The sequence below is a fragment of the Scylla paramamosain genome, chromosome 18, assembly GCF_035594125.1.
Source record: "Scylla paramamosain isolate STU-SP2022 chromosome 18, ASM3559412v1, whole genome shotgun sequence".
NCBI lineage: Eukaryota > Metazoa > Arthropoda > Malacostraca > Decapoda > Portunidae > Scylla > Scylla paramamosain.
The window spans coordinates 4,291,859-4,307,671 of record NC_087168.1 but is presented as its reverse complement, the minus strand read 5'-3'; the positions used below and the strand labels follow the sequence as shown (position 1 = coordinate 4,307,671).

The 15,813-nt window shown below is 39.4% G+C and overlaps 2 protein-coding genes across 3 annotated transcripts; both read left to right on the top strand.

The window, feature by feature from the left end:
• Window positions 1–1,595: 1,595 nt before the first annotated feature.
• Window positions 1,596–3,969, top strand: LOC135109041 (uncharacterized). Of its 2 annotated transcripts, none has more exons than XM_064020027.1 (4): window positions 1,596–1,752; window positions 2,049–2,239; window positions 2,437–2,604; window positions 2,720–3,969. In XM_064020027.1, the coding sequence occupies exons 3-4, from the start codon at window positions 2,437–2,439 to the stop codon at window positions 3,803–3,805; spliced, it is 1,254 nt and encodes a 417-aa protein (XP_063876097.1). In that variant the 5' UTR covers window positions 1,596–1,752; window positions 2,049–2,239; the 3' UTR covers window positions 3,806–3,969. The 2 variants fall into 2 exon arrangements, with proteins under 2 accessions (XP_063876097.1, XP_063876098.1); XM_064020028.1 differs by having other exon boundaries at window positions 1,597–1,791.
• A 6,004-nt stretch (window positions 3,970–9,973) lies between these two features.
• On the top strand, window positions 9,974–15,813 carry LOC135109036 (uncharacterized). Its single transcript, XM_064020021.1, has one exon. The coding sequence runs from the start codon at window positions 10,771–10,773 to the stop codon at window positions 14,314–14,316; it is 3,546 nt and encodes a 1,181-aa protein (XP_063876091.1). The 5' UTR covers window positions 9,974–10,770; the 3' UTR covers window positions 14,317–15,813.

Here is a 15,813-nt window from a genome sequence, read left to right as displayed (position 1 = left end):
TCAGTTACTGCTATGTATGCAGAGTTACCAGGGGGGGCAGGAGCGAAACATTCTCTCTCATTCATGGAGAGAGAGAGAGAGAGAGAGAGAGAGAGAGAGAGAGAGAGAGAGAGAGAGAGAGAGAGAGAGAGAGAGAGAGAGAGAGAGAGAGAGCAGCTGATTTGATACAGACGAGGTCCCATGTGGGCTATTATGACCCTCTGTTAGGTTTAGTTACTGGTTGGGTTAGGTTAGATCTTATCCAAATTATCACAGAAACTTTGCATGGGAATCACAATGAGAGCATTTTCAAAAATATTACATGGTTAGTTTAGGACTTAAAGCATATGGATCCAGTCCATATGTGGGCACTAGTCTCTCATCTTTAAAGTTGGGGAAATCTCTTAAATCACCAGAAAAATGGGAGGATCAAGTTTTTTTTTTTCACAGTAAGTTTCTTGTAGTGTTCCTAATGAGGCTTACTGAATCTGATTCTATTGGGCAGACTTTACATTTTCCAAATCTGTTTTAAATTTAATTTTCTCTGCTTCCAGCTCCGAAACATACTGATCAGCTTCCTCTAAGTAACTCAATTAGTTCATCACTGATATCTTCAACATTCTTAAATGCCAACTCAACCTCTTCATAAATACCCTGTTGTACTACGACGGGTGCCTCATCACCGTGTGCTGTGGTGAAGAGGTTGCCCTTCCTGGTGAACTTGCCCTTGGCCACTGCCCTTTTCCTCTTCAGCGCCTCAATCTCCTCGTCCTCACCCTTCATGGAACAACGTTGAAATGGTTCACAGTAAACTCGTGGTTTCGTTGTAATGTCATTTATTTCAACCTGTGAAGATCATCACAGTCAATGTGCATTCAAGTCAAAGCATAAACTGAGATGTAAAGAAAGGACCCTCAACATCAAACCTGAAGCTTGTAATATACAGTCACATAATTTCACACTATTTTAATATGAATTCAATAAATCCAAACATATCACTCACGTTGTAACCTCCGAGTTTAGTGAGAAACGATAAGGGCCATGTTCACTACCCTCCACCAATCACTTGTAGGTCCTGCCAACATGATACAGTTCACTCTACTAACTTATACCTACATGGATAAAAGAAGTGGTCACTGACACTAAATAACACAAGGGCCATGCACACTACCCTCCACAAATCATGTGTAGGTCCTGGCAACACAATACAGTTTCCTATGCTAGCATGTACATGTATAAAAGTAATAATATGACACTAAAGAACATATCACATAACCCTTACTGCAACAACCAGATACATTGCCCACACTTTCCCTCGTCACGCCTGCCCAGTGCTCAAGCCATCCGAACAGAAACCGGCCTGCTAGTCCAGCCCCGCGTGGCCACCTCTCCGCCCAACCAACAAGACAAATGCGCAGCGACACGCGTGATACACCACACACCAACCACCATTGTACATACAGATTATATAGTATACCACCAAGAACATGTATAAAAATAGATATACAGATAAAGGAACAGATATTACATACAATAGACACCAAATAGTTATGAAATAAAGATGTGCAGTTAAAAACAAAACATAGGTAGGGGAAGGTGGGGTAAGACGGACCCATGGGATGAGATGGAACCCCCCCCCATCTAATCTCAAGCAGAAAGGAAGAGGTTCAAAATTTAACTCCTAGATGTCCTTCACGTCACGCAACAACGACGTCATTGCTGTCAGCAGTGCCAGTAATGCATGCTCAGTGCTCCTTGTGCTTCTGAGTGGAGGTTTGTTCTTTTACGTAGTGCTGATGTTATATGCGCAAGGTGAGACACTGCATGTTTTGTTTTGAAATAATTGTTATAAGAATTTACTACTTATGTCAGATATGCCCATGAGTGTATACATGACATATATGTGCCATAAATTTATAAAGAAAACATGGATGCTACGGTAAATGCTTCTACTTTACAGTGAATATTTACTTTTGGCGGTAAGATGGAACCTATGGGGTTCCATCTCACCCCTCACACTATTTATTTCACAAGCTCTACACATTCTTTTTTTTTTTTTTTCTCCATAGATGCCTCGAAAATATGTAAGAGTTAGTAGCAGAGGGGAATGGACTGAGGCAGCTATGGAAAGAGCAATAGCTGCAGTTAGAGGAAAAAAACATGGGCTTGAAGAAAGCTTCAAAAAGAATTCAACGTGCCTAAGGGTACAGTCGGGCGCCGTGCCTGTGACAAGAATAAGACAGCAACTGGATCCACTAAGGCAAGGAACTGCTCAGCACACATCATAGTTTTAGGACTCCCTGAGTTTTTTTTTTTTTTTTAATTAATTATGCATTTTTCTTGTAATTCTATCAGGCAAGCCTAATAAAAGGTTGTTGTTTAGTCTAGTGTCTTTCCATATTTAACATTTTATCGCTTTTTTTGTGTGAAATAAATTGTTTGTGACTCATTTTCCAGATGCTTGGCCCTATCAGGACTGTATTCAATGCTGCACAAGAGGCAGAGTTGGTGACTCACATTTTGTCAATGGAGGCTCGATTTTTCAAACTGACTACACGGGATGTTCGCTACATTGCCTTCCATGCAGCAAGGAGAAATAATGTGGACCACAAATTTAACAAAGAGGTGAGATATAGCCACAAAACAGGACTCTTTATTTCATGTCAGTTTACATCCCAATATGCTCCGAGTCGGAGTTGCAATTGTACAGCCTAAAACATTATTTCTGTCTTTTTATCAGGTTGGACTGGCGGGTAAGGACTGGCTACTGGGATTCCATCGCCGTCATCCACAACTTGTAATTCGAACCCCAAAAGCAACTTCTGCTGCAAGAACAAAATTATTCAACCCCAGAAACGATGGCAAGTTCTTTGACATTTCATCCTTAGCGCAAGCAGACCATTTTTTTTTTTTTTTTTTCCTCTGCACAGGATTTTCAATGTCGATGAGACAAGTGTTACAACGGTGCAAAATTCTAATTTTGCCACCACACTGTAGTCACCGAATGCAACCACTGGATGTTTCCTTCATGAAACTGTTGGATGCCTACTATGTGAAGGCTGTTGAAACATTGCTCACAAACAGTCCTGGCAGGCAGGTGACCGTCTACAAACTAAGTGCATTATTCGGAGAGGCCTATCTACAGGCTGCTGTTCCAAATACAGCCATCAGTAGTTTTAGGAAAACGGGAATTTTTCCATTGAACAGCCAGGTTTTTGGCGAAGCTGACTATTTACCTGCCCACCCAACAGATATTCCATTCGAAGGTGAGCAAGAAGAGGAAGATCTAGACGAACCAGTTGCCCAGTCAATCATGGCCCTGGAGAATGAATCTGACTTGGAAGCTGTTGAGCCAGAAAATTCCAGTGTTTTGGTGCCAAAAGTTGCTCGGAGACTGTTCAAGCCAGGTAGTTCACCCCAGGACATAATTCCCTTGCCAAAGGTGGCCACAACTGTACGAAAGAAGAGAGCCAGGCCCCAAGGGCGACCTCTTGTTTTGACACCATCTCCGTATAAAACAGAGTTAGAATCAGAAACTCAAAAGAAAAAGGAAAAAGACTTTGCTATACCACAGAAGCGCCGAGGGAGAGAAGACAAGAAGAAAAAGGAACTGGCAATGTCTGCATCAAACAAACAACCTAACAAAAAGACAACAAAACAGAAAAAAGCAAAGCAAGTAAAAGCTGGACCTTCCTGGTCTCAAGACAGTGATAGCTACAGTGAAGATGGAAAGTCAACTGAATGTTTGTACTGCAATGACACACTTGGTGATTCTGAGAGGAGAAGGGTGGGTTTGTTGTGCTATTTGCAAACGCTGGGCTCATGAGCAATGAGCGGGGATAGATGATGATGAGGAAGAGGTTTTTGTGTGTGATTTGTGCCAGTAAGGATTTGCTACTTCATGTTCAGTTCGAGGGGCAAGATGGACCCCTGAGGTCCATCTTATCCCGTCATTTTGTTTTTGGTCCAATAAAACTTTTGATTTTGTAACATCTCGTGTCTCATTCTTTTCTTTCAAAAACCGTGACCCGGGTGTGGATTTCGAACACAACACTCCAAAGCACCACCACAAACCTCAAATCCCCCAACCACCACCACAAATCCCCAAAAAAATTAAATAAATGTGGTTTCTAGACTCAATACTTTGTTAAGTATTCCGTCTTACCCCACCTTCCCTTAATCACCTCTTCCGTTAACTATCATCTCAGTGATGATACATATACTATTTACACAAAAAATAAAGCAAAAAAATACTAAAAGGCACTCAAGAAGCTTAGTCAAAAATCACTGTGTAACAAGCCGTAGGCGTATTTACTGCCTTGAAAAAGAAAAAAAAAATCCCTTAAAAAACTGAGAAGTACAAGTATTTACTGCCTTAAAATAATAAATAAATGAAATACATAAAAAAAAAAAAAAAGTGGAGAAGCAGAGACAAAGGTCAGTGTGTGAACAAGCCGTATGAATGTTTACAAACTTGAAAATAAATAAATAAATAAATAATAATAATAATAATAATAATAATAACAATAATAACAATAATAATAATAATAATAATAACAATAATAATGAAATAATAAGTAAGAGCTTTAAAACAAGACAATGAAGATGAGACAAAGATCACTGTGACAAGCCGTCTAACAATTTACTGCACTGAAAAATGAAGTAAAAAATGTGCCTTACAAACAAGAAAAAATAAGTAAAGACGCTAGAGCAAAAAAAAAAAAAAATAAATAAATAAATAAATAAAAATAATAAAAATTCTAAAGTCTAAGAAAAAAACTAGAGAAGGTAAGAAGTGACTGTGTGAGCAAGTCGACTGAATATTTACTGCCTTGAAAGTAAAAAAAAATAAATAATAAATAAATGAAAAAGACATAAAGAAGCTGAGACAGAAATCAGTGTGTGAAAAGCCTTGAAAAAAAAAAAAACACCGAGGAGATGCGGTGAGAGTCAAAAGTCAGTGTGTGAACAAGCCCTATGAATGTTTGCTGCCTTGAAAATAAAAGAATAAATAAAAGACTTAAAAGAAAAGACAATGAAGAAGCTACGACAAAAACCACTTTGTGACAAGCGATGGAGTATTTACTGCCTTGAAGAAGAAGAAGAAGAAGAAGAAGAAGAAGGAGAAGAAGAAGAAGAAGAAGAAGAAGAAGAAGAAGAAGAAGAAGAAGAAGAAGAAACAAACAAAATCAGAGCAGCAAGCATGGAGGGCCAGGCCTCACGATGGGCTAGGCAGAGGCACGAATAGGCGCGCGCTAGGAGGGACGTGAGCAGAAGCCTCAGCAGAGGCATGGATACCAGGCTGGGAGCAGCCAAGACGCGAGACAGCATTATGGGAACAGTTGAGACGCAGCTCAAAGAGCCTTCAGGTGTCCAGCACAAGGAGATCCTGCCGTAGGACAAGGAAAAGATCTGGCGATAAATAGAGAAGACAGTGAAGAGGCTCAGATAAATCACTGTGACAACTCGTAGGAATATTTACTGTATAGGAAAGTAAAAAGAAAAAAAAAATATGAATAAAACAAGTAAAGTGAAAAAAAAAATACATTGAAAAAAATGAGACGAAAATCACTGTGACAAGCGGTAACAGCATCTACTACCTTAAAACAAAGTAACAAAATGCATAAAAAGTAGAGAAGCTGCCAAAAATCACTTTGTGACAAGCCGTATCAATATTTACTGCCTTAAAAAAAAAAAAAAAAAGTCTTAGAAAGAACGAAAAAAAAAAAAAACTGAAGAAGCTGAGGTAGAAAAAAATAATATAAAAAGAAAACTAAGGAAAAAATAAAGATCTTGAGACAAAACAGTGTGTGTGAACAAGCCTTCAGAGTTAAAAGTAAATAATAAAAACAATAAAACAAAGACGTGGCGAACCAGAGACAAAAATAACTGTGAACAAGCCGCAATACAATTTGCTGCCTTCAAAAAAAAGAAAGAAAGAAAGAAAGAAAGAAAGAAAAGTGAAGGAGCTTGGTCAAAAATCACTGTGAAAAGCCACATCAATATAATTATGGTGTCATAAAAAAATAAATAAATAAATAGAATTTTAAAAACACTGAAGAAGCAGAGTCAAATATTAGTGTGAACAAGCCATGGAAATATTTACTTTTTACAAAAAAAAAAAAATAAGAAGAAGAAAAAGTCTAATTACCTGAGACACCAAATAGTACATAAAAAGTCTTGACAAAAATCACTGCCTGCACAAACTGTAGGAGTGTTTACTGCCTTGAAAAAAAAAAGAAAAGAAAAGAAAGGACAAAACGTAAAGCGCAGATGAAAGTAAGAGAAAAATCAGTGTGACAAGCGGTTTGAGTGTTCATTACCTTGAAAAAATTAAAGAAATAAAGAAATACTTGAGAAACTGAGAAAAATCACTTTATGACGAGCCGCATGAGCATTTACTGCCTTCAAAATACCAAATAAAAAAACATATTCTAAAAAAAAGAGAAAAAAAACAGTAAAGAAAAAAAAAGAATAAAATTTAAAAAGTCTGGAGAAACTGATGACACATTCACTGTGAGGGCAAGTCATAAGGGTATTTATTGCCCTTAAAGCAAACAGAAAAATAATCGTTATAAAAAGTCTTAAAATAAGCTGAGAGAAAATTCACTGTGTCATCAAGTCCTAGGAGTATCAACTGCCCCCCCCTCCCCCCACCCACTCCGAAAAAAAAAAAACAGTAAAGAAGCTTAGACAGAAATAACTGTGACAAGGCGTATGAGTAAATACTGTCTTGAAAGAAGCCTTAAAAACAATGAAGAAAGCGAAACAAAGATTACTGTGTAGACAAGACGTAGGAGAATCTATTGCCAAGAAAAATAAGACGCTGAAGTAGCTGAGGCAAAAATATAATAAATACAAAGTAAAAAAAAAAGAAAAGTTCAGAAGCCGAGACAAACATCACTCTCTGCACAAGAAATAAAAGTATTTATTGCATAAAATAAATAAATATAAAAAATAAACATAAACCGTAGTAAAAAGATACATTAAAGAACCTGACACAAAAATCAGTGTGACAGTCCGCAGGACCAGTTACTGTCTTGAAAAACAAAGGAAAAAAAAAACGCCTTACAAATAAATAAAGACAAAATAAATAAATAAAGATAAAACTGACAATAAAAAAATAAATAAATAAAAGGTCTAAAAGAAAAAAAAACTGAAAAAGCGGAGACAAAAATCACTGAGTGAACAGGACGTAAGAATCTTTACTGTCCAGGAAAAAAAAAAAAAGATAAAATAATCAAAGTCTAGAGAAAAGACAAAAGTAGCTGACACAAAAACAATAAATAAAGACAAAAAAAAAAAAAAGTGAAGAAGCTGAGACAAAAATCAGTGTGTGCAAGAGTTGTAGCAGTATTTAGTGCACAGGAAAAATTGAAAGAAGCAAAGTGTAGAAAAAAATGACACTGAAAACTTGTGAATTACATCATACATACATCATTGTGTGGACACGTCGTCTAAGTATTTGCTGCCTTACAAATAATGAATAAATAAATAAAATAATAATATTAATAATAATAATAATAATAATAATAATAATAATAATAATAATAATAATAATAATAATAAATAAATAAATAAATAAATAAATAAATAAATAAGTCTTAAAAAAGACGAAGCTGTGAGAAAAATCAGTTTAAACAAGACATAGGAGTATTTACTGCCTTGAAAAAAAATATATATATATTAAAAGAAACCTAGACAAAAATCACTGTGGCAAGCCGTATCATTAATTACTGTCTTGAAAAAAAATAAAAATAAAATAAATAAATAAATAAAACATTAAAGAAGCTGAGACAGAAATTACTAAATAAGCCGTGGGAGTATTTTCTGCCTAGAAAAAAATAAATAAATAAACCAAAAAACATTACTAAAGGAGAAAAAAAAGCATACACTGCAGCAGCTGAGACAAAATTACAATAAATAAATAATTAAAAAGAAAGGAAATGGAGAAGCCGAGACAAAAGTGAGTGTGTGCGCAAACTCTACGAGTATTTACTGCCTTAAAAAATAATAAATGAATACAGAAGAAAGAAAAAAACACTCGAAGCAGTCAAAAATCACTCTGTGATAAGGCGTATGAGTATTTATTGCCTGGAAAAAAGAAAATAAATATCATATGCCATCAAAAAGAAAAAAAAGCACAACGAATGAGCAAAGGCAAAAAGTAATTAATATTTTTTATCGATAAAAATAAATCAGTAGATAAAACTGGAGAAGCTGAGAACAAATTCACTGTGTGCTCAAGTTGTATCAATAATTACCGTCCTGAAAGTTGAAGAAAAAAAAATCACCGTGTGAACAACCCGTATTTACTTTTTATAAAAAATAAATAAAAGAGCTAAATTTAGAAAAAAAAAAAAAAGACTGAAGTAGCTCAGACAAAAAAATGAAATAAATAAATAAAATTCAAAAGAAAAAAGATATTGAAAATCAAAGAGAACATTCACTGTGTGCACAAACTGTAGGAATATTTACCGCCTAGAAAATAAAAGTAAAGAAAATATAAGTAAAAGTAGAAATTAAAGAATCTGAAGAAGCTGAGACAAAAACCACTGTGTGGCAAAGTGCCCCCCCAAAAAAACCACTGTATGGCAAAGTGCCCCCCAAAAAAATAAATGAAGTAAAAAAAAAGCAACACAAAAATCAGTCTCAACCCGAATCACTTGTTACTCTTAAAAAAAAAATAATAATAATTATATATATATATATATATATATATATATATATATATATATATATATATATATATATATATATATATATATATATATATATATATATATATATATATATATATATAAACCCTTAAAAACCACATTGAAGAAGCTGAAACCAAACAAAAAGCCGTAGGGGTATTTACAGACATGAAAACCAAAAAAAAAAAAAAAAAAAAATATCAGGACACTGAAGAAGCTTAGTAATCACTTTGCAAGAAGCAGTAGGAATATTTGCTTCCTTTAAAGAAGAAAACTCTAAAAAAAATGTCTTAAAAACAACAAAAAAGGCATTGAAAAACCTGAGAAAAAAAATAATAAACAAAGTCCCGAAAAGAGAGAGAAAAAAAAAAGCGGTGGAAGAACCACGGTAAAGAACATCATGAAGCCGAGTCAAAAAGCATAAAAATATTTAGTTTAAAAAAAAAATAAGAAAAGAGAGAAAACCCCAGAAAAAAAAAAAAAAAAGCTGAATTAGCTGAGACACGATACAGTAAACAGTCTGGACAAAAATCAGTCTGCACAAACTGCAGGAATGTTTACTGCCTTAAAAAAAAAAAAAAAAAAAGTAAAGCGTCGAAACAAAAAGACATTGAAGAACGTGAGAGAAAAGTCACGGTGTGACAAGCGGGTTGACTATTTATTGCCTTGAAAAAAAAAAAAAAAAAAAAGAAAGAAATACAGAAAGAAAAAAAACACACTTACACTGTGAAAAATTACTAAGACAATACGCGTGAGTATTTTCTGCCTTGAAGACAGGAAGTAAAAAACATATGTCCCAAAAAGCAAAAAAGAAAAAAAAGAAAAAAAGAAAGTAAAAAGAAAATTAATAACAAATAATAAAAACCTTAAAATAAAGACATAAAGACATTGAATAAGCTGAGACAAAATTCACAGTGTCATCAAGTCGCACGAGAATGTACTGCTTAAAAAAAAAAAAAAAAAAAAAAAATTTACTCGGTAAAGAAGCTTAGACAAAAATAGCTGTGACAAACCGTACGACTAACTACTGTCTTGAAAAAAGCTTTAATAGACAATGAAGGCAGCGATACAAAAATCACTGTTTGAACAAGACGAAGGAATATTTACTTCTTAGAAAAAAATAATAATAAATAAATAATTAAAGATAAGAAAAAAAAAGACTGATGTAGCTGAGAGAAAAAAAAAATATACATATATATATATATATATATATATATATATATATATATATATATATATATATATATATATATATATATATATATATATATATAAAGTGGGGAAGCCGAGAGAAACATCACCGTGTGCTCAAGGAATAGGAGTATTTACTACCTAGAAAAATATAAAAATAAAAGATTTGGCGTAAAAACAAGATACATTGCAGAACCTGAGACAAAAATCACTGTGACAAGGTGACGTAGGTGTAGTTACTGTCTCGAAAAAAAATAAATAAAGAAAGAAAGAAAGAAAAAAAAAAATTATGCCTTTAAAGGAAATAGTTAATGAAAATTGCCAGAAAAAAAATAAATAAGTAAAAGGTCTAGAAAAAAGAATCCCTCTGAAAAAGCGGAGACAAAAATCACTGTGTGAACAAGACGTACTGGCCAGGGAAAAGATAAATAAATAAAAACAAGAAAAATAGCCAAAGCCTACAAAAAAGACAAAAGTAGCTGAGACAAAAACAAATAAAACGTCTAAAAAAAAGTGAAAAAGCTAACACAAGAATCACCGTCTGCACAAGCTGTGGGAGTATTTAGTGAATAGAAAAAAAGTTAAAGTAAAGAAAAAAAATGACATTGACAACATGTGACAAAAGTCACTGCGTGACAAGCTGTACGAGTATTTATTTCTTCAAAAAACGAAGGAAAAAAGTATGGCTTACAAAAAGGAAAGACAAAAAATAACGAAGAAATTTCTAAAAAGTCTTGAAAAAAAAAAACTTTCATAATACAAAATCAAACAAAAATGAGCTTAATTCCTCTACCAATGAAAAGCAGGCAAGGGTTGCTTCTCGGAAGGTGATTGGCTGGTTGGGTCCTTGGAGTGATAGCTTGGAGTTGGTTCAGGTTGCGCTGGAGGCTGGGCCAAGTGTATGCCAAGGCCAGGGTCTACCAACCAGTTCTCTGTAAGATTAGTCACCATGGTGAGCCTTCAGGAGCACATGGTCTATAATAAGCGCATCAACAAAACGCAGAGTCAATTTGCCGCAATGAGCCACTCCGAGTCCTTGTCGCAGCAAAGCAGCGTGATGGAAGCTGGCAACGACTCAGACGCGCAGCCTGAAAAGGCGTGTTGCTTCTCATGGGTCCGTTGTTGCTTCCAGAAGCTTTGCCGACGACTGAGGAAGCGGAAACGAAGCCAGCACCTCGCCGTCTCCCTGCCTCACGGGGAGACAGGTGCTGGGGAACATGACGGCGCCTCACCTCCTCCACTCACTGACCACAGTGAGATGGAAGAGGAAGTAAAATGTAGTGAGGCTAAAGACAACGTACACGTTCACTCACCAATAACAGACTCAGTCGAGCAAAATTTGAAACCCCTTGCTGAAGATCAAAACACAAGCACGACCACGCCACCATTCACCGGCCTCACCTCTCCAATTATCGTAGGCGTGGTGTGGAAAAACAACTTTGCGTGCACTGGTGAACAGAATGAGTCTATAAATAAGGAACTGGAGAAGAGCAAGCCCCTCAATAACATCATGAAAACGAAACACAATGAACGGAACGAGGCTGTTGAGGAGGAACAGGAGAAGAACAGCAACCTGAATCACTTGAACGATCAACTGAAAGCACAATGCACCACTGTCTCTCAGAATGAAGGTAAACAGACAGGCAAGGTGCCGGGAAACCACTCCACGGAAGAGAAATTCATAACATGCGAAAAACAAACTCAGAAGAATGCAAAAAGAACTCGGCGCCATCGAAGGAAGAAAAACAAGAAAAAGACTCAAAATAATGAAGAAAAAGAAACGAATATGATGGAGGAGGAAGAGGCAAAGACGACCCTCCAAGAGCGGGCGCTGGAACAGGAGCGTGACGAGGAAAACATTTGCGAGGAAGAGAAAGTGACGATGATGGAAGAACAAGAGATGGAAACAGGGAATGAACAGATGCTGGAGGAGAAAGACGAAGAAAATCATGATGTTGTCGAGGAAGTGAAAGTGTCTGACGGTCATTCATCAGTTAAGGAACAGACGGGCACGGAAGAGAAGTCCGCGACACACGAAGAACAAACTCACAAAGCAAAAAGAACTCGTCGCCGTCGTAGGAAGAAAAACAAAAAGTTTCAGAATAATGTTAATCACTGCAATAACCAAAGTACTTGCACGATTAAAGAGTCCTCCCGTGCAGAGGTGCCTCCACTCCCTGAAGAGGTACCAACCACCGTCAATGTGACATTGCCAACTATCACTGGAAAAGAACCAGTCACTGGTGTGGAACGAGAGGGTGCAGAACACCACAGGGATGAAGAAGAGAGCGTGACGTTAGTGGAGGACGAGGAGGCAGTGCCAGTAGTGCCGGAACTGATGCTGGAACAACAGCAAGAGGAGGCGTGGGCAGTGGAAGAGCATGAAGTGCTATCCACAGAGCCAAAGGAGGCAGGGAATCAGACGACTCTGACGGCTGACCACAGCGATGAGGAAGAGGAAAGTAATATAATGGAAGAGAAACAGGCCAGGACGATCATCCTAGATTGGACGCGGGAACAGAAAGGTGAGGAGGAACAGCACACTGGCGAGGAAGAGAAAGTGACGATGATGGAAAAAGAGGAGGGCATGGAAATAGAGGATGAACAGCAGCTAGGGCAGAAAGACGTAGAAAACCAAGACATTGATGAGGAAGGGAAAGTGACAATAGTGGAAGCGTCTAACGCGGCGTGTACAATTCAGGAGCAGTCGCGGGAAAACGAAAGTCTGGAGGCTCAACACAATTTGCAGGAACAAACTGTAGAAGCAAAGAACAACAACAACGACTCTTGTTTCCCTGCTGGCGACACTCTCAAGGGGGAACCTGCTGCTGAGGAGCAACATAAATCAGCGGTTACTGAGGTGGAAGAACACATCGAGGAAGACGTGAACAGGTCCCCAGTCGCCGCCATAGATCACCACCTGACACACCAGCCACACCACCACGCTGCACCAATCACACAGCCTGCAATGACCTACCCGCCTCCGCCATGGCAGTATCCGCCGCCTTCCTACAACGGCTCCCTGCAGGCTCTTCGCCAAGAAGTCCTGGACTTCCATCGCTGGGCGGGAGGAACCGAGGCGGAGTCCCGGCGCAGGATGCGCCCGGTGGAAGACGTGAGGGGCGCGGTTGGTGCGCTGTGGCCCGCGGCACAAGTCCAGGTCATGGGCAGCCTGGCTAACGGCCTGTACTTGCCAGACAGCGACGTCGACCTCACGCTGGTGGGACAGTGGCCACCCTCGCCGCCGCCTCTGTTGGTCCTGAGGGACGCCCTCCTGCAGCAGGGCGTGGCACTGCCTGCCTCACTCAAGGTTCTTGAGAAGGCCACTGTCCCTCTGGTTAAATTTGTCCATCAGCAGACCGGAGTGGAGATGGACGTGTCTCTCGGCGGCGAGGCGGCTGTGCGCGCCGCGGTGCTGGTGGCAGACTTCAAAAAGCAGTTTAACACATTGACGCCTGTGGTTTTGTTCGTGAGATATTATCTGAAACAATTAAACCTTGGCCAAGTTTTCACAGGAGGCGTCTCCTCCTACGCCGTCACGCTCATGGCCACCAGCCTCCTGCAGCTGCAGGTCCCGCCTGAGGAACGAAAAGATCCTGCTCTGGTGCTTTTGAGGTTCTTTTATTTTTATGGACATCAATTTTCATACGCCACGACGGGCATCAGCGTGCTGGAGGGCGGCCGCTACCTGCGCAAAGAAGACGTGCCCACCGTCATGCCCGGTGGCCACCGCCGGGCAGATCTGTGTATCCAGGACCCACTGACACCCGGCAATGATCTGGGCCGATCGTCCTTCCGTGTCTGGGAGGCGCGAAGGGCCTTCCAGCACGCGTACCTGGTGCTGGCGCCCGCCGCACACGCCCCAGGCCGGTACACCACGCCGTGCTCTTTGCTGGGCCAGTTGCTGCTGGGATACAGCGCTCCCTCGCGATGCCTCCCGGACGGCCTGCTTCATTACAGCCGTCAGGGCGCACCCCAGCACCAAGGTCACCGGCTGCCTCAGCAGGGGCGTCATAACAAGTATCAACAGAGTTCTCAACTCGCTGCTCAGCAGGAGCATCATGCGGTGTCTCGCCTAACGCTTCAACAAAACAACCAGTACCCATGGCACGAAGGGTCAAAAACCAGGCACCACAGTCATCAGCAGGGATACGGGAGAGTGTATCACCACACTCCTCAACAACAACAACGTCACCACACGATTCACCACGGCTGTTATTGCCACAGTTCTATTGAGCATTGGGAGTGGTGCAACCAGAGGCCTGAGGAGGCACGCCACCATCACGGTCAGCAGGATTATTGGAAACAGTATTACCAGAGGCCTGCGGAGGGCATCCAGCATCGAGATCAGCAAGGCTATAAGGCGTGGTCTTATGTCAAACAAAATCAGAGAAGCAAGCAAGGAGGACTGCGTGGCAGGCACGGCCAGGCATCCGCGATGGGCTAGGCAGAGGCACGAATAGGCACGCCTTGGGAGGGGCGTGAGCAGAGGCCTCGGCAGAGACATCAATACCAGGCTTGGAGCAGCCAGGACGCGACACAGCATTATGGGACCAGTTGAGATGCAGGTGAACAAGCCTTGAGGCGTCGAGGACCAGGAGATTCTGCCATAGGACAAGGAAGAGGATGTTGTGATGGATGTTGAAGACAATGAAGAAGCACACACAAATCACACTGAGATTTTACTGCTTAGGAAGAAGCTGAGACAAAAATCATTGCGTGACAAGCGGTAGGAGTATCACTACCTTCAAACAAATAAATAATATCCATAAAAAAAAAAGAAAAAAAAACATAAACAAACAAACAGATAAGACGTCAAAGGATAAGGAGGAACATGACACCCAGGCTAAGAAGAAGAGGCAGGAGAAACATGACATGCAGGTTAAGAAGAAGAGGCAGGACAAGGAGGAACATGACACTCAGGCCAAGAAGAATACGAGCACTGCTCCGTCAATTACGAGCAGCCATAGATTATGTTGATTCGACCATGACCTCAACAGAAGATCAACAGAAAACAATTCCGCCTCGACATCTTCCCTCACTGAGCGGGCCAACCTCCCCCACGTCCCCTCTGCATTCATTTTTTTTTTTTTTTGTAATGTATCATGGAGATCAGCAGAGGGATGAAATAAATGAATAAAAAGCCTGCTCAAATGTAGCTCACAAAAAGAAAATAAGACTAGTGAACTGAGTACAGAAACAGTCTGGATTAAGGACACTAGGCAAATTGTTCCGGATTAAGGATGTTAAATGAAGAAATGGATTAAGGATAGTGGATCAGGAAAATAGACTGTAACAATGATAGTGGAGTCAAGAAATTCAGAATATGGATAGTAAATTGAGCAAAAGTCTGGATTAAGGATACTGATTAAGAAAATAGTCAGAATTAAGGATAGTGGATTAAGAAAAGTCTCAATTAAGGACACTGAATTAAGAAAATAGTCGGTATTAAGAATAGTAGATTAAGAAAATACTCTGGATTAAGAATAGAGAATTAAAAATACCCGGGATTAACGACAGAGGATTAAGAACAGTCTGGATTAAGGATAATGGATTAAGAAAGTAGTCTCGATTAACACTTAAACTGCGGACAAAAAATGCACATCACAATGCAAGGCGAAAATCTAAATGTAAAAGTATATAATGAATGAGGAGATTGTGATGTGAAACACTGCAGCACATGAAAGTGGTACAGAAAATATTGGGGCAACACTACGAACTCAAAAAGCGCGCTAAAATTTCACTTGTACGGTTCAATGATGACTGGACAGGAGGAAGCTCTCCCTCGCTCTGGCTCTGGCTGTCGCTCTCTCCTCTCCTCTCTCCTCCTCCCCTCTCTTTTCTATTTTCTCTCCTCTCCTCTCGTATCTCCTCTCCTCTCCACTCTCCTCTCCTCTCCACTCTCCTCTCCTCTCCTCTCTCCTCTCCTCTCCACTCTCCTATC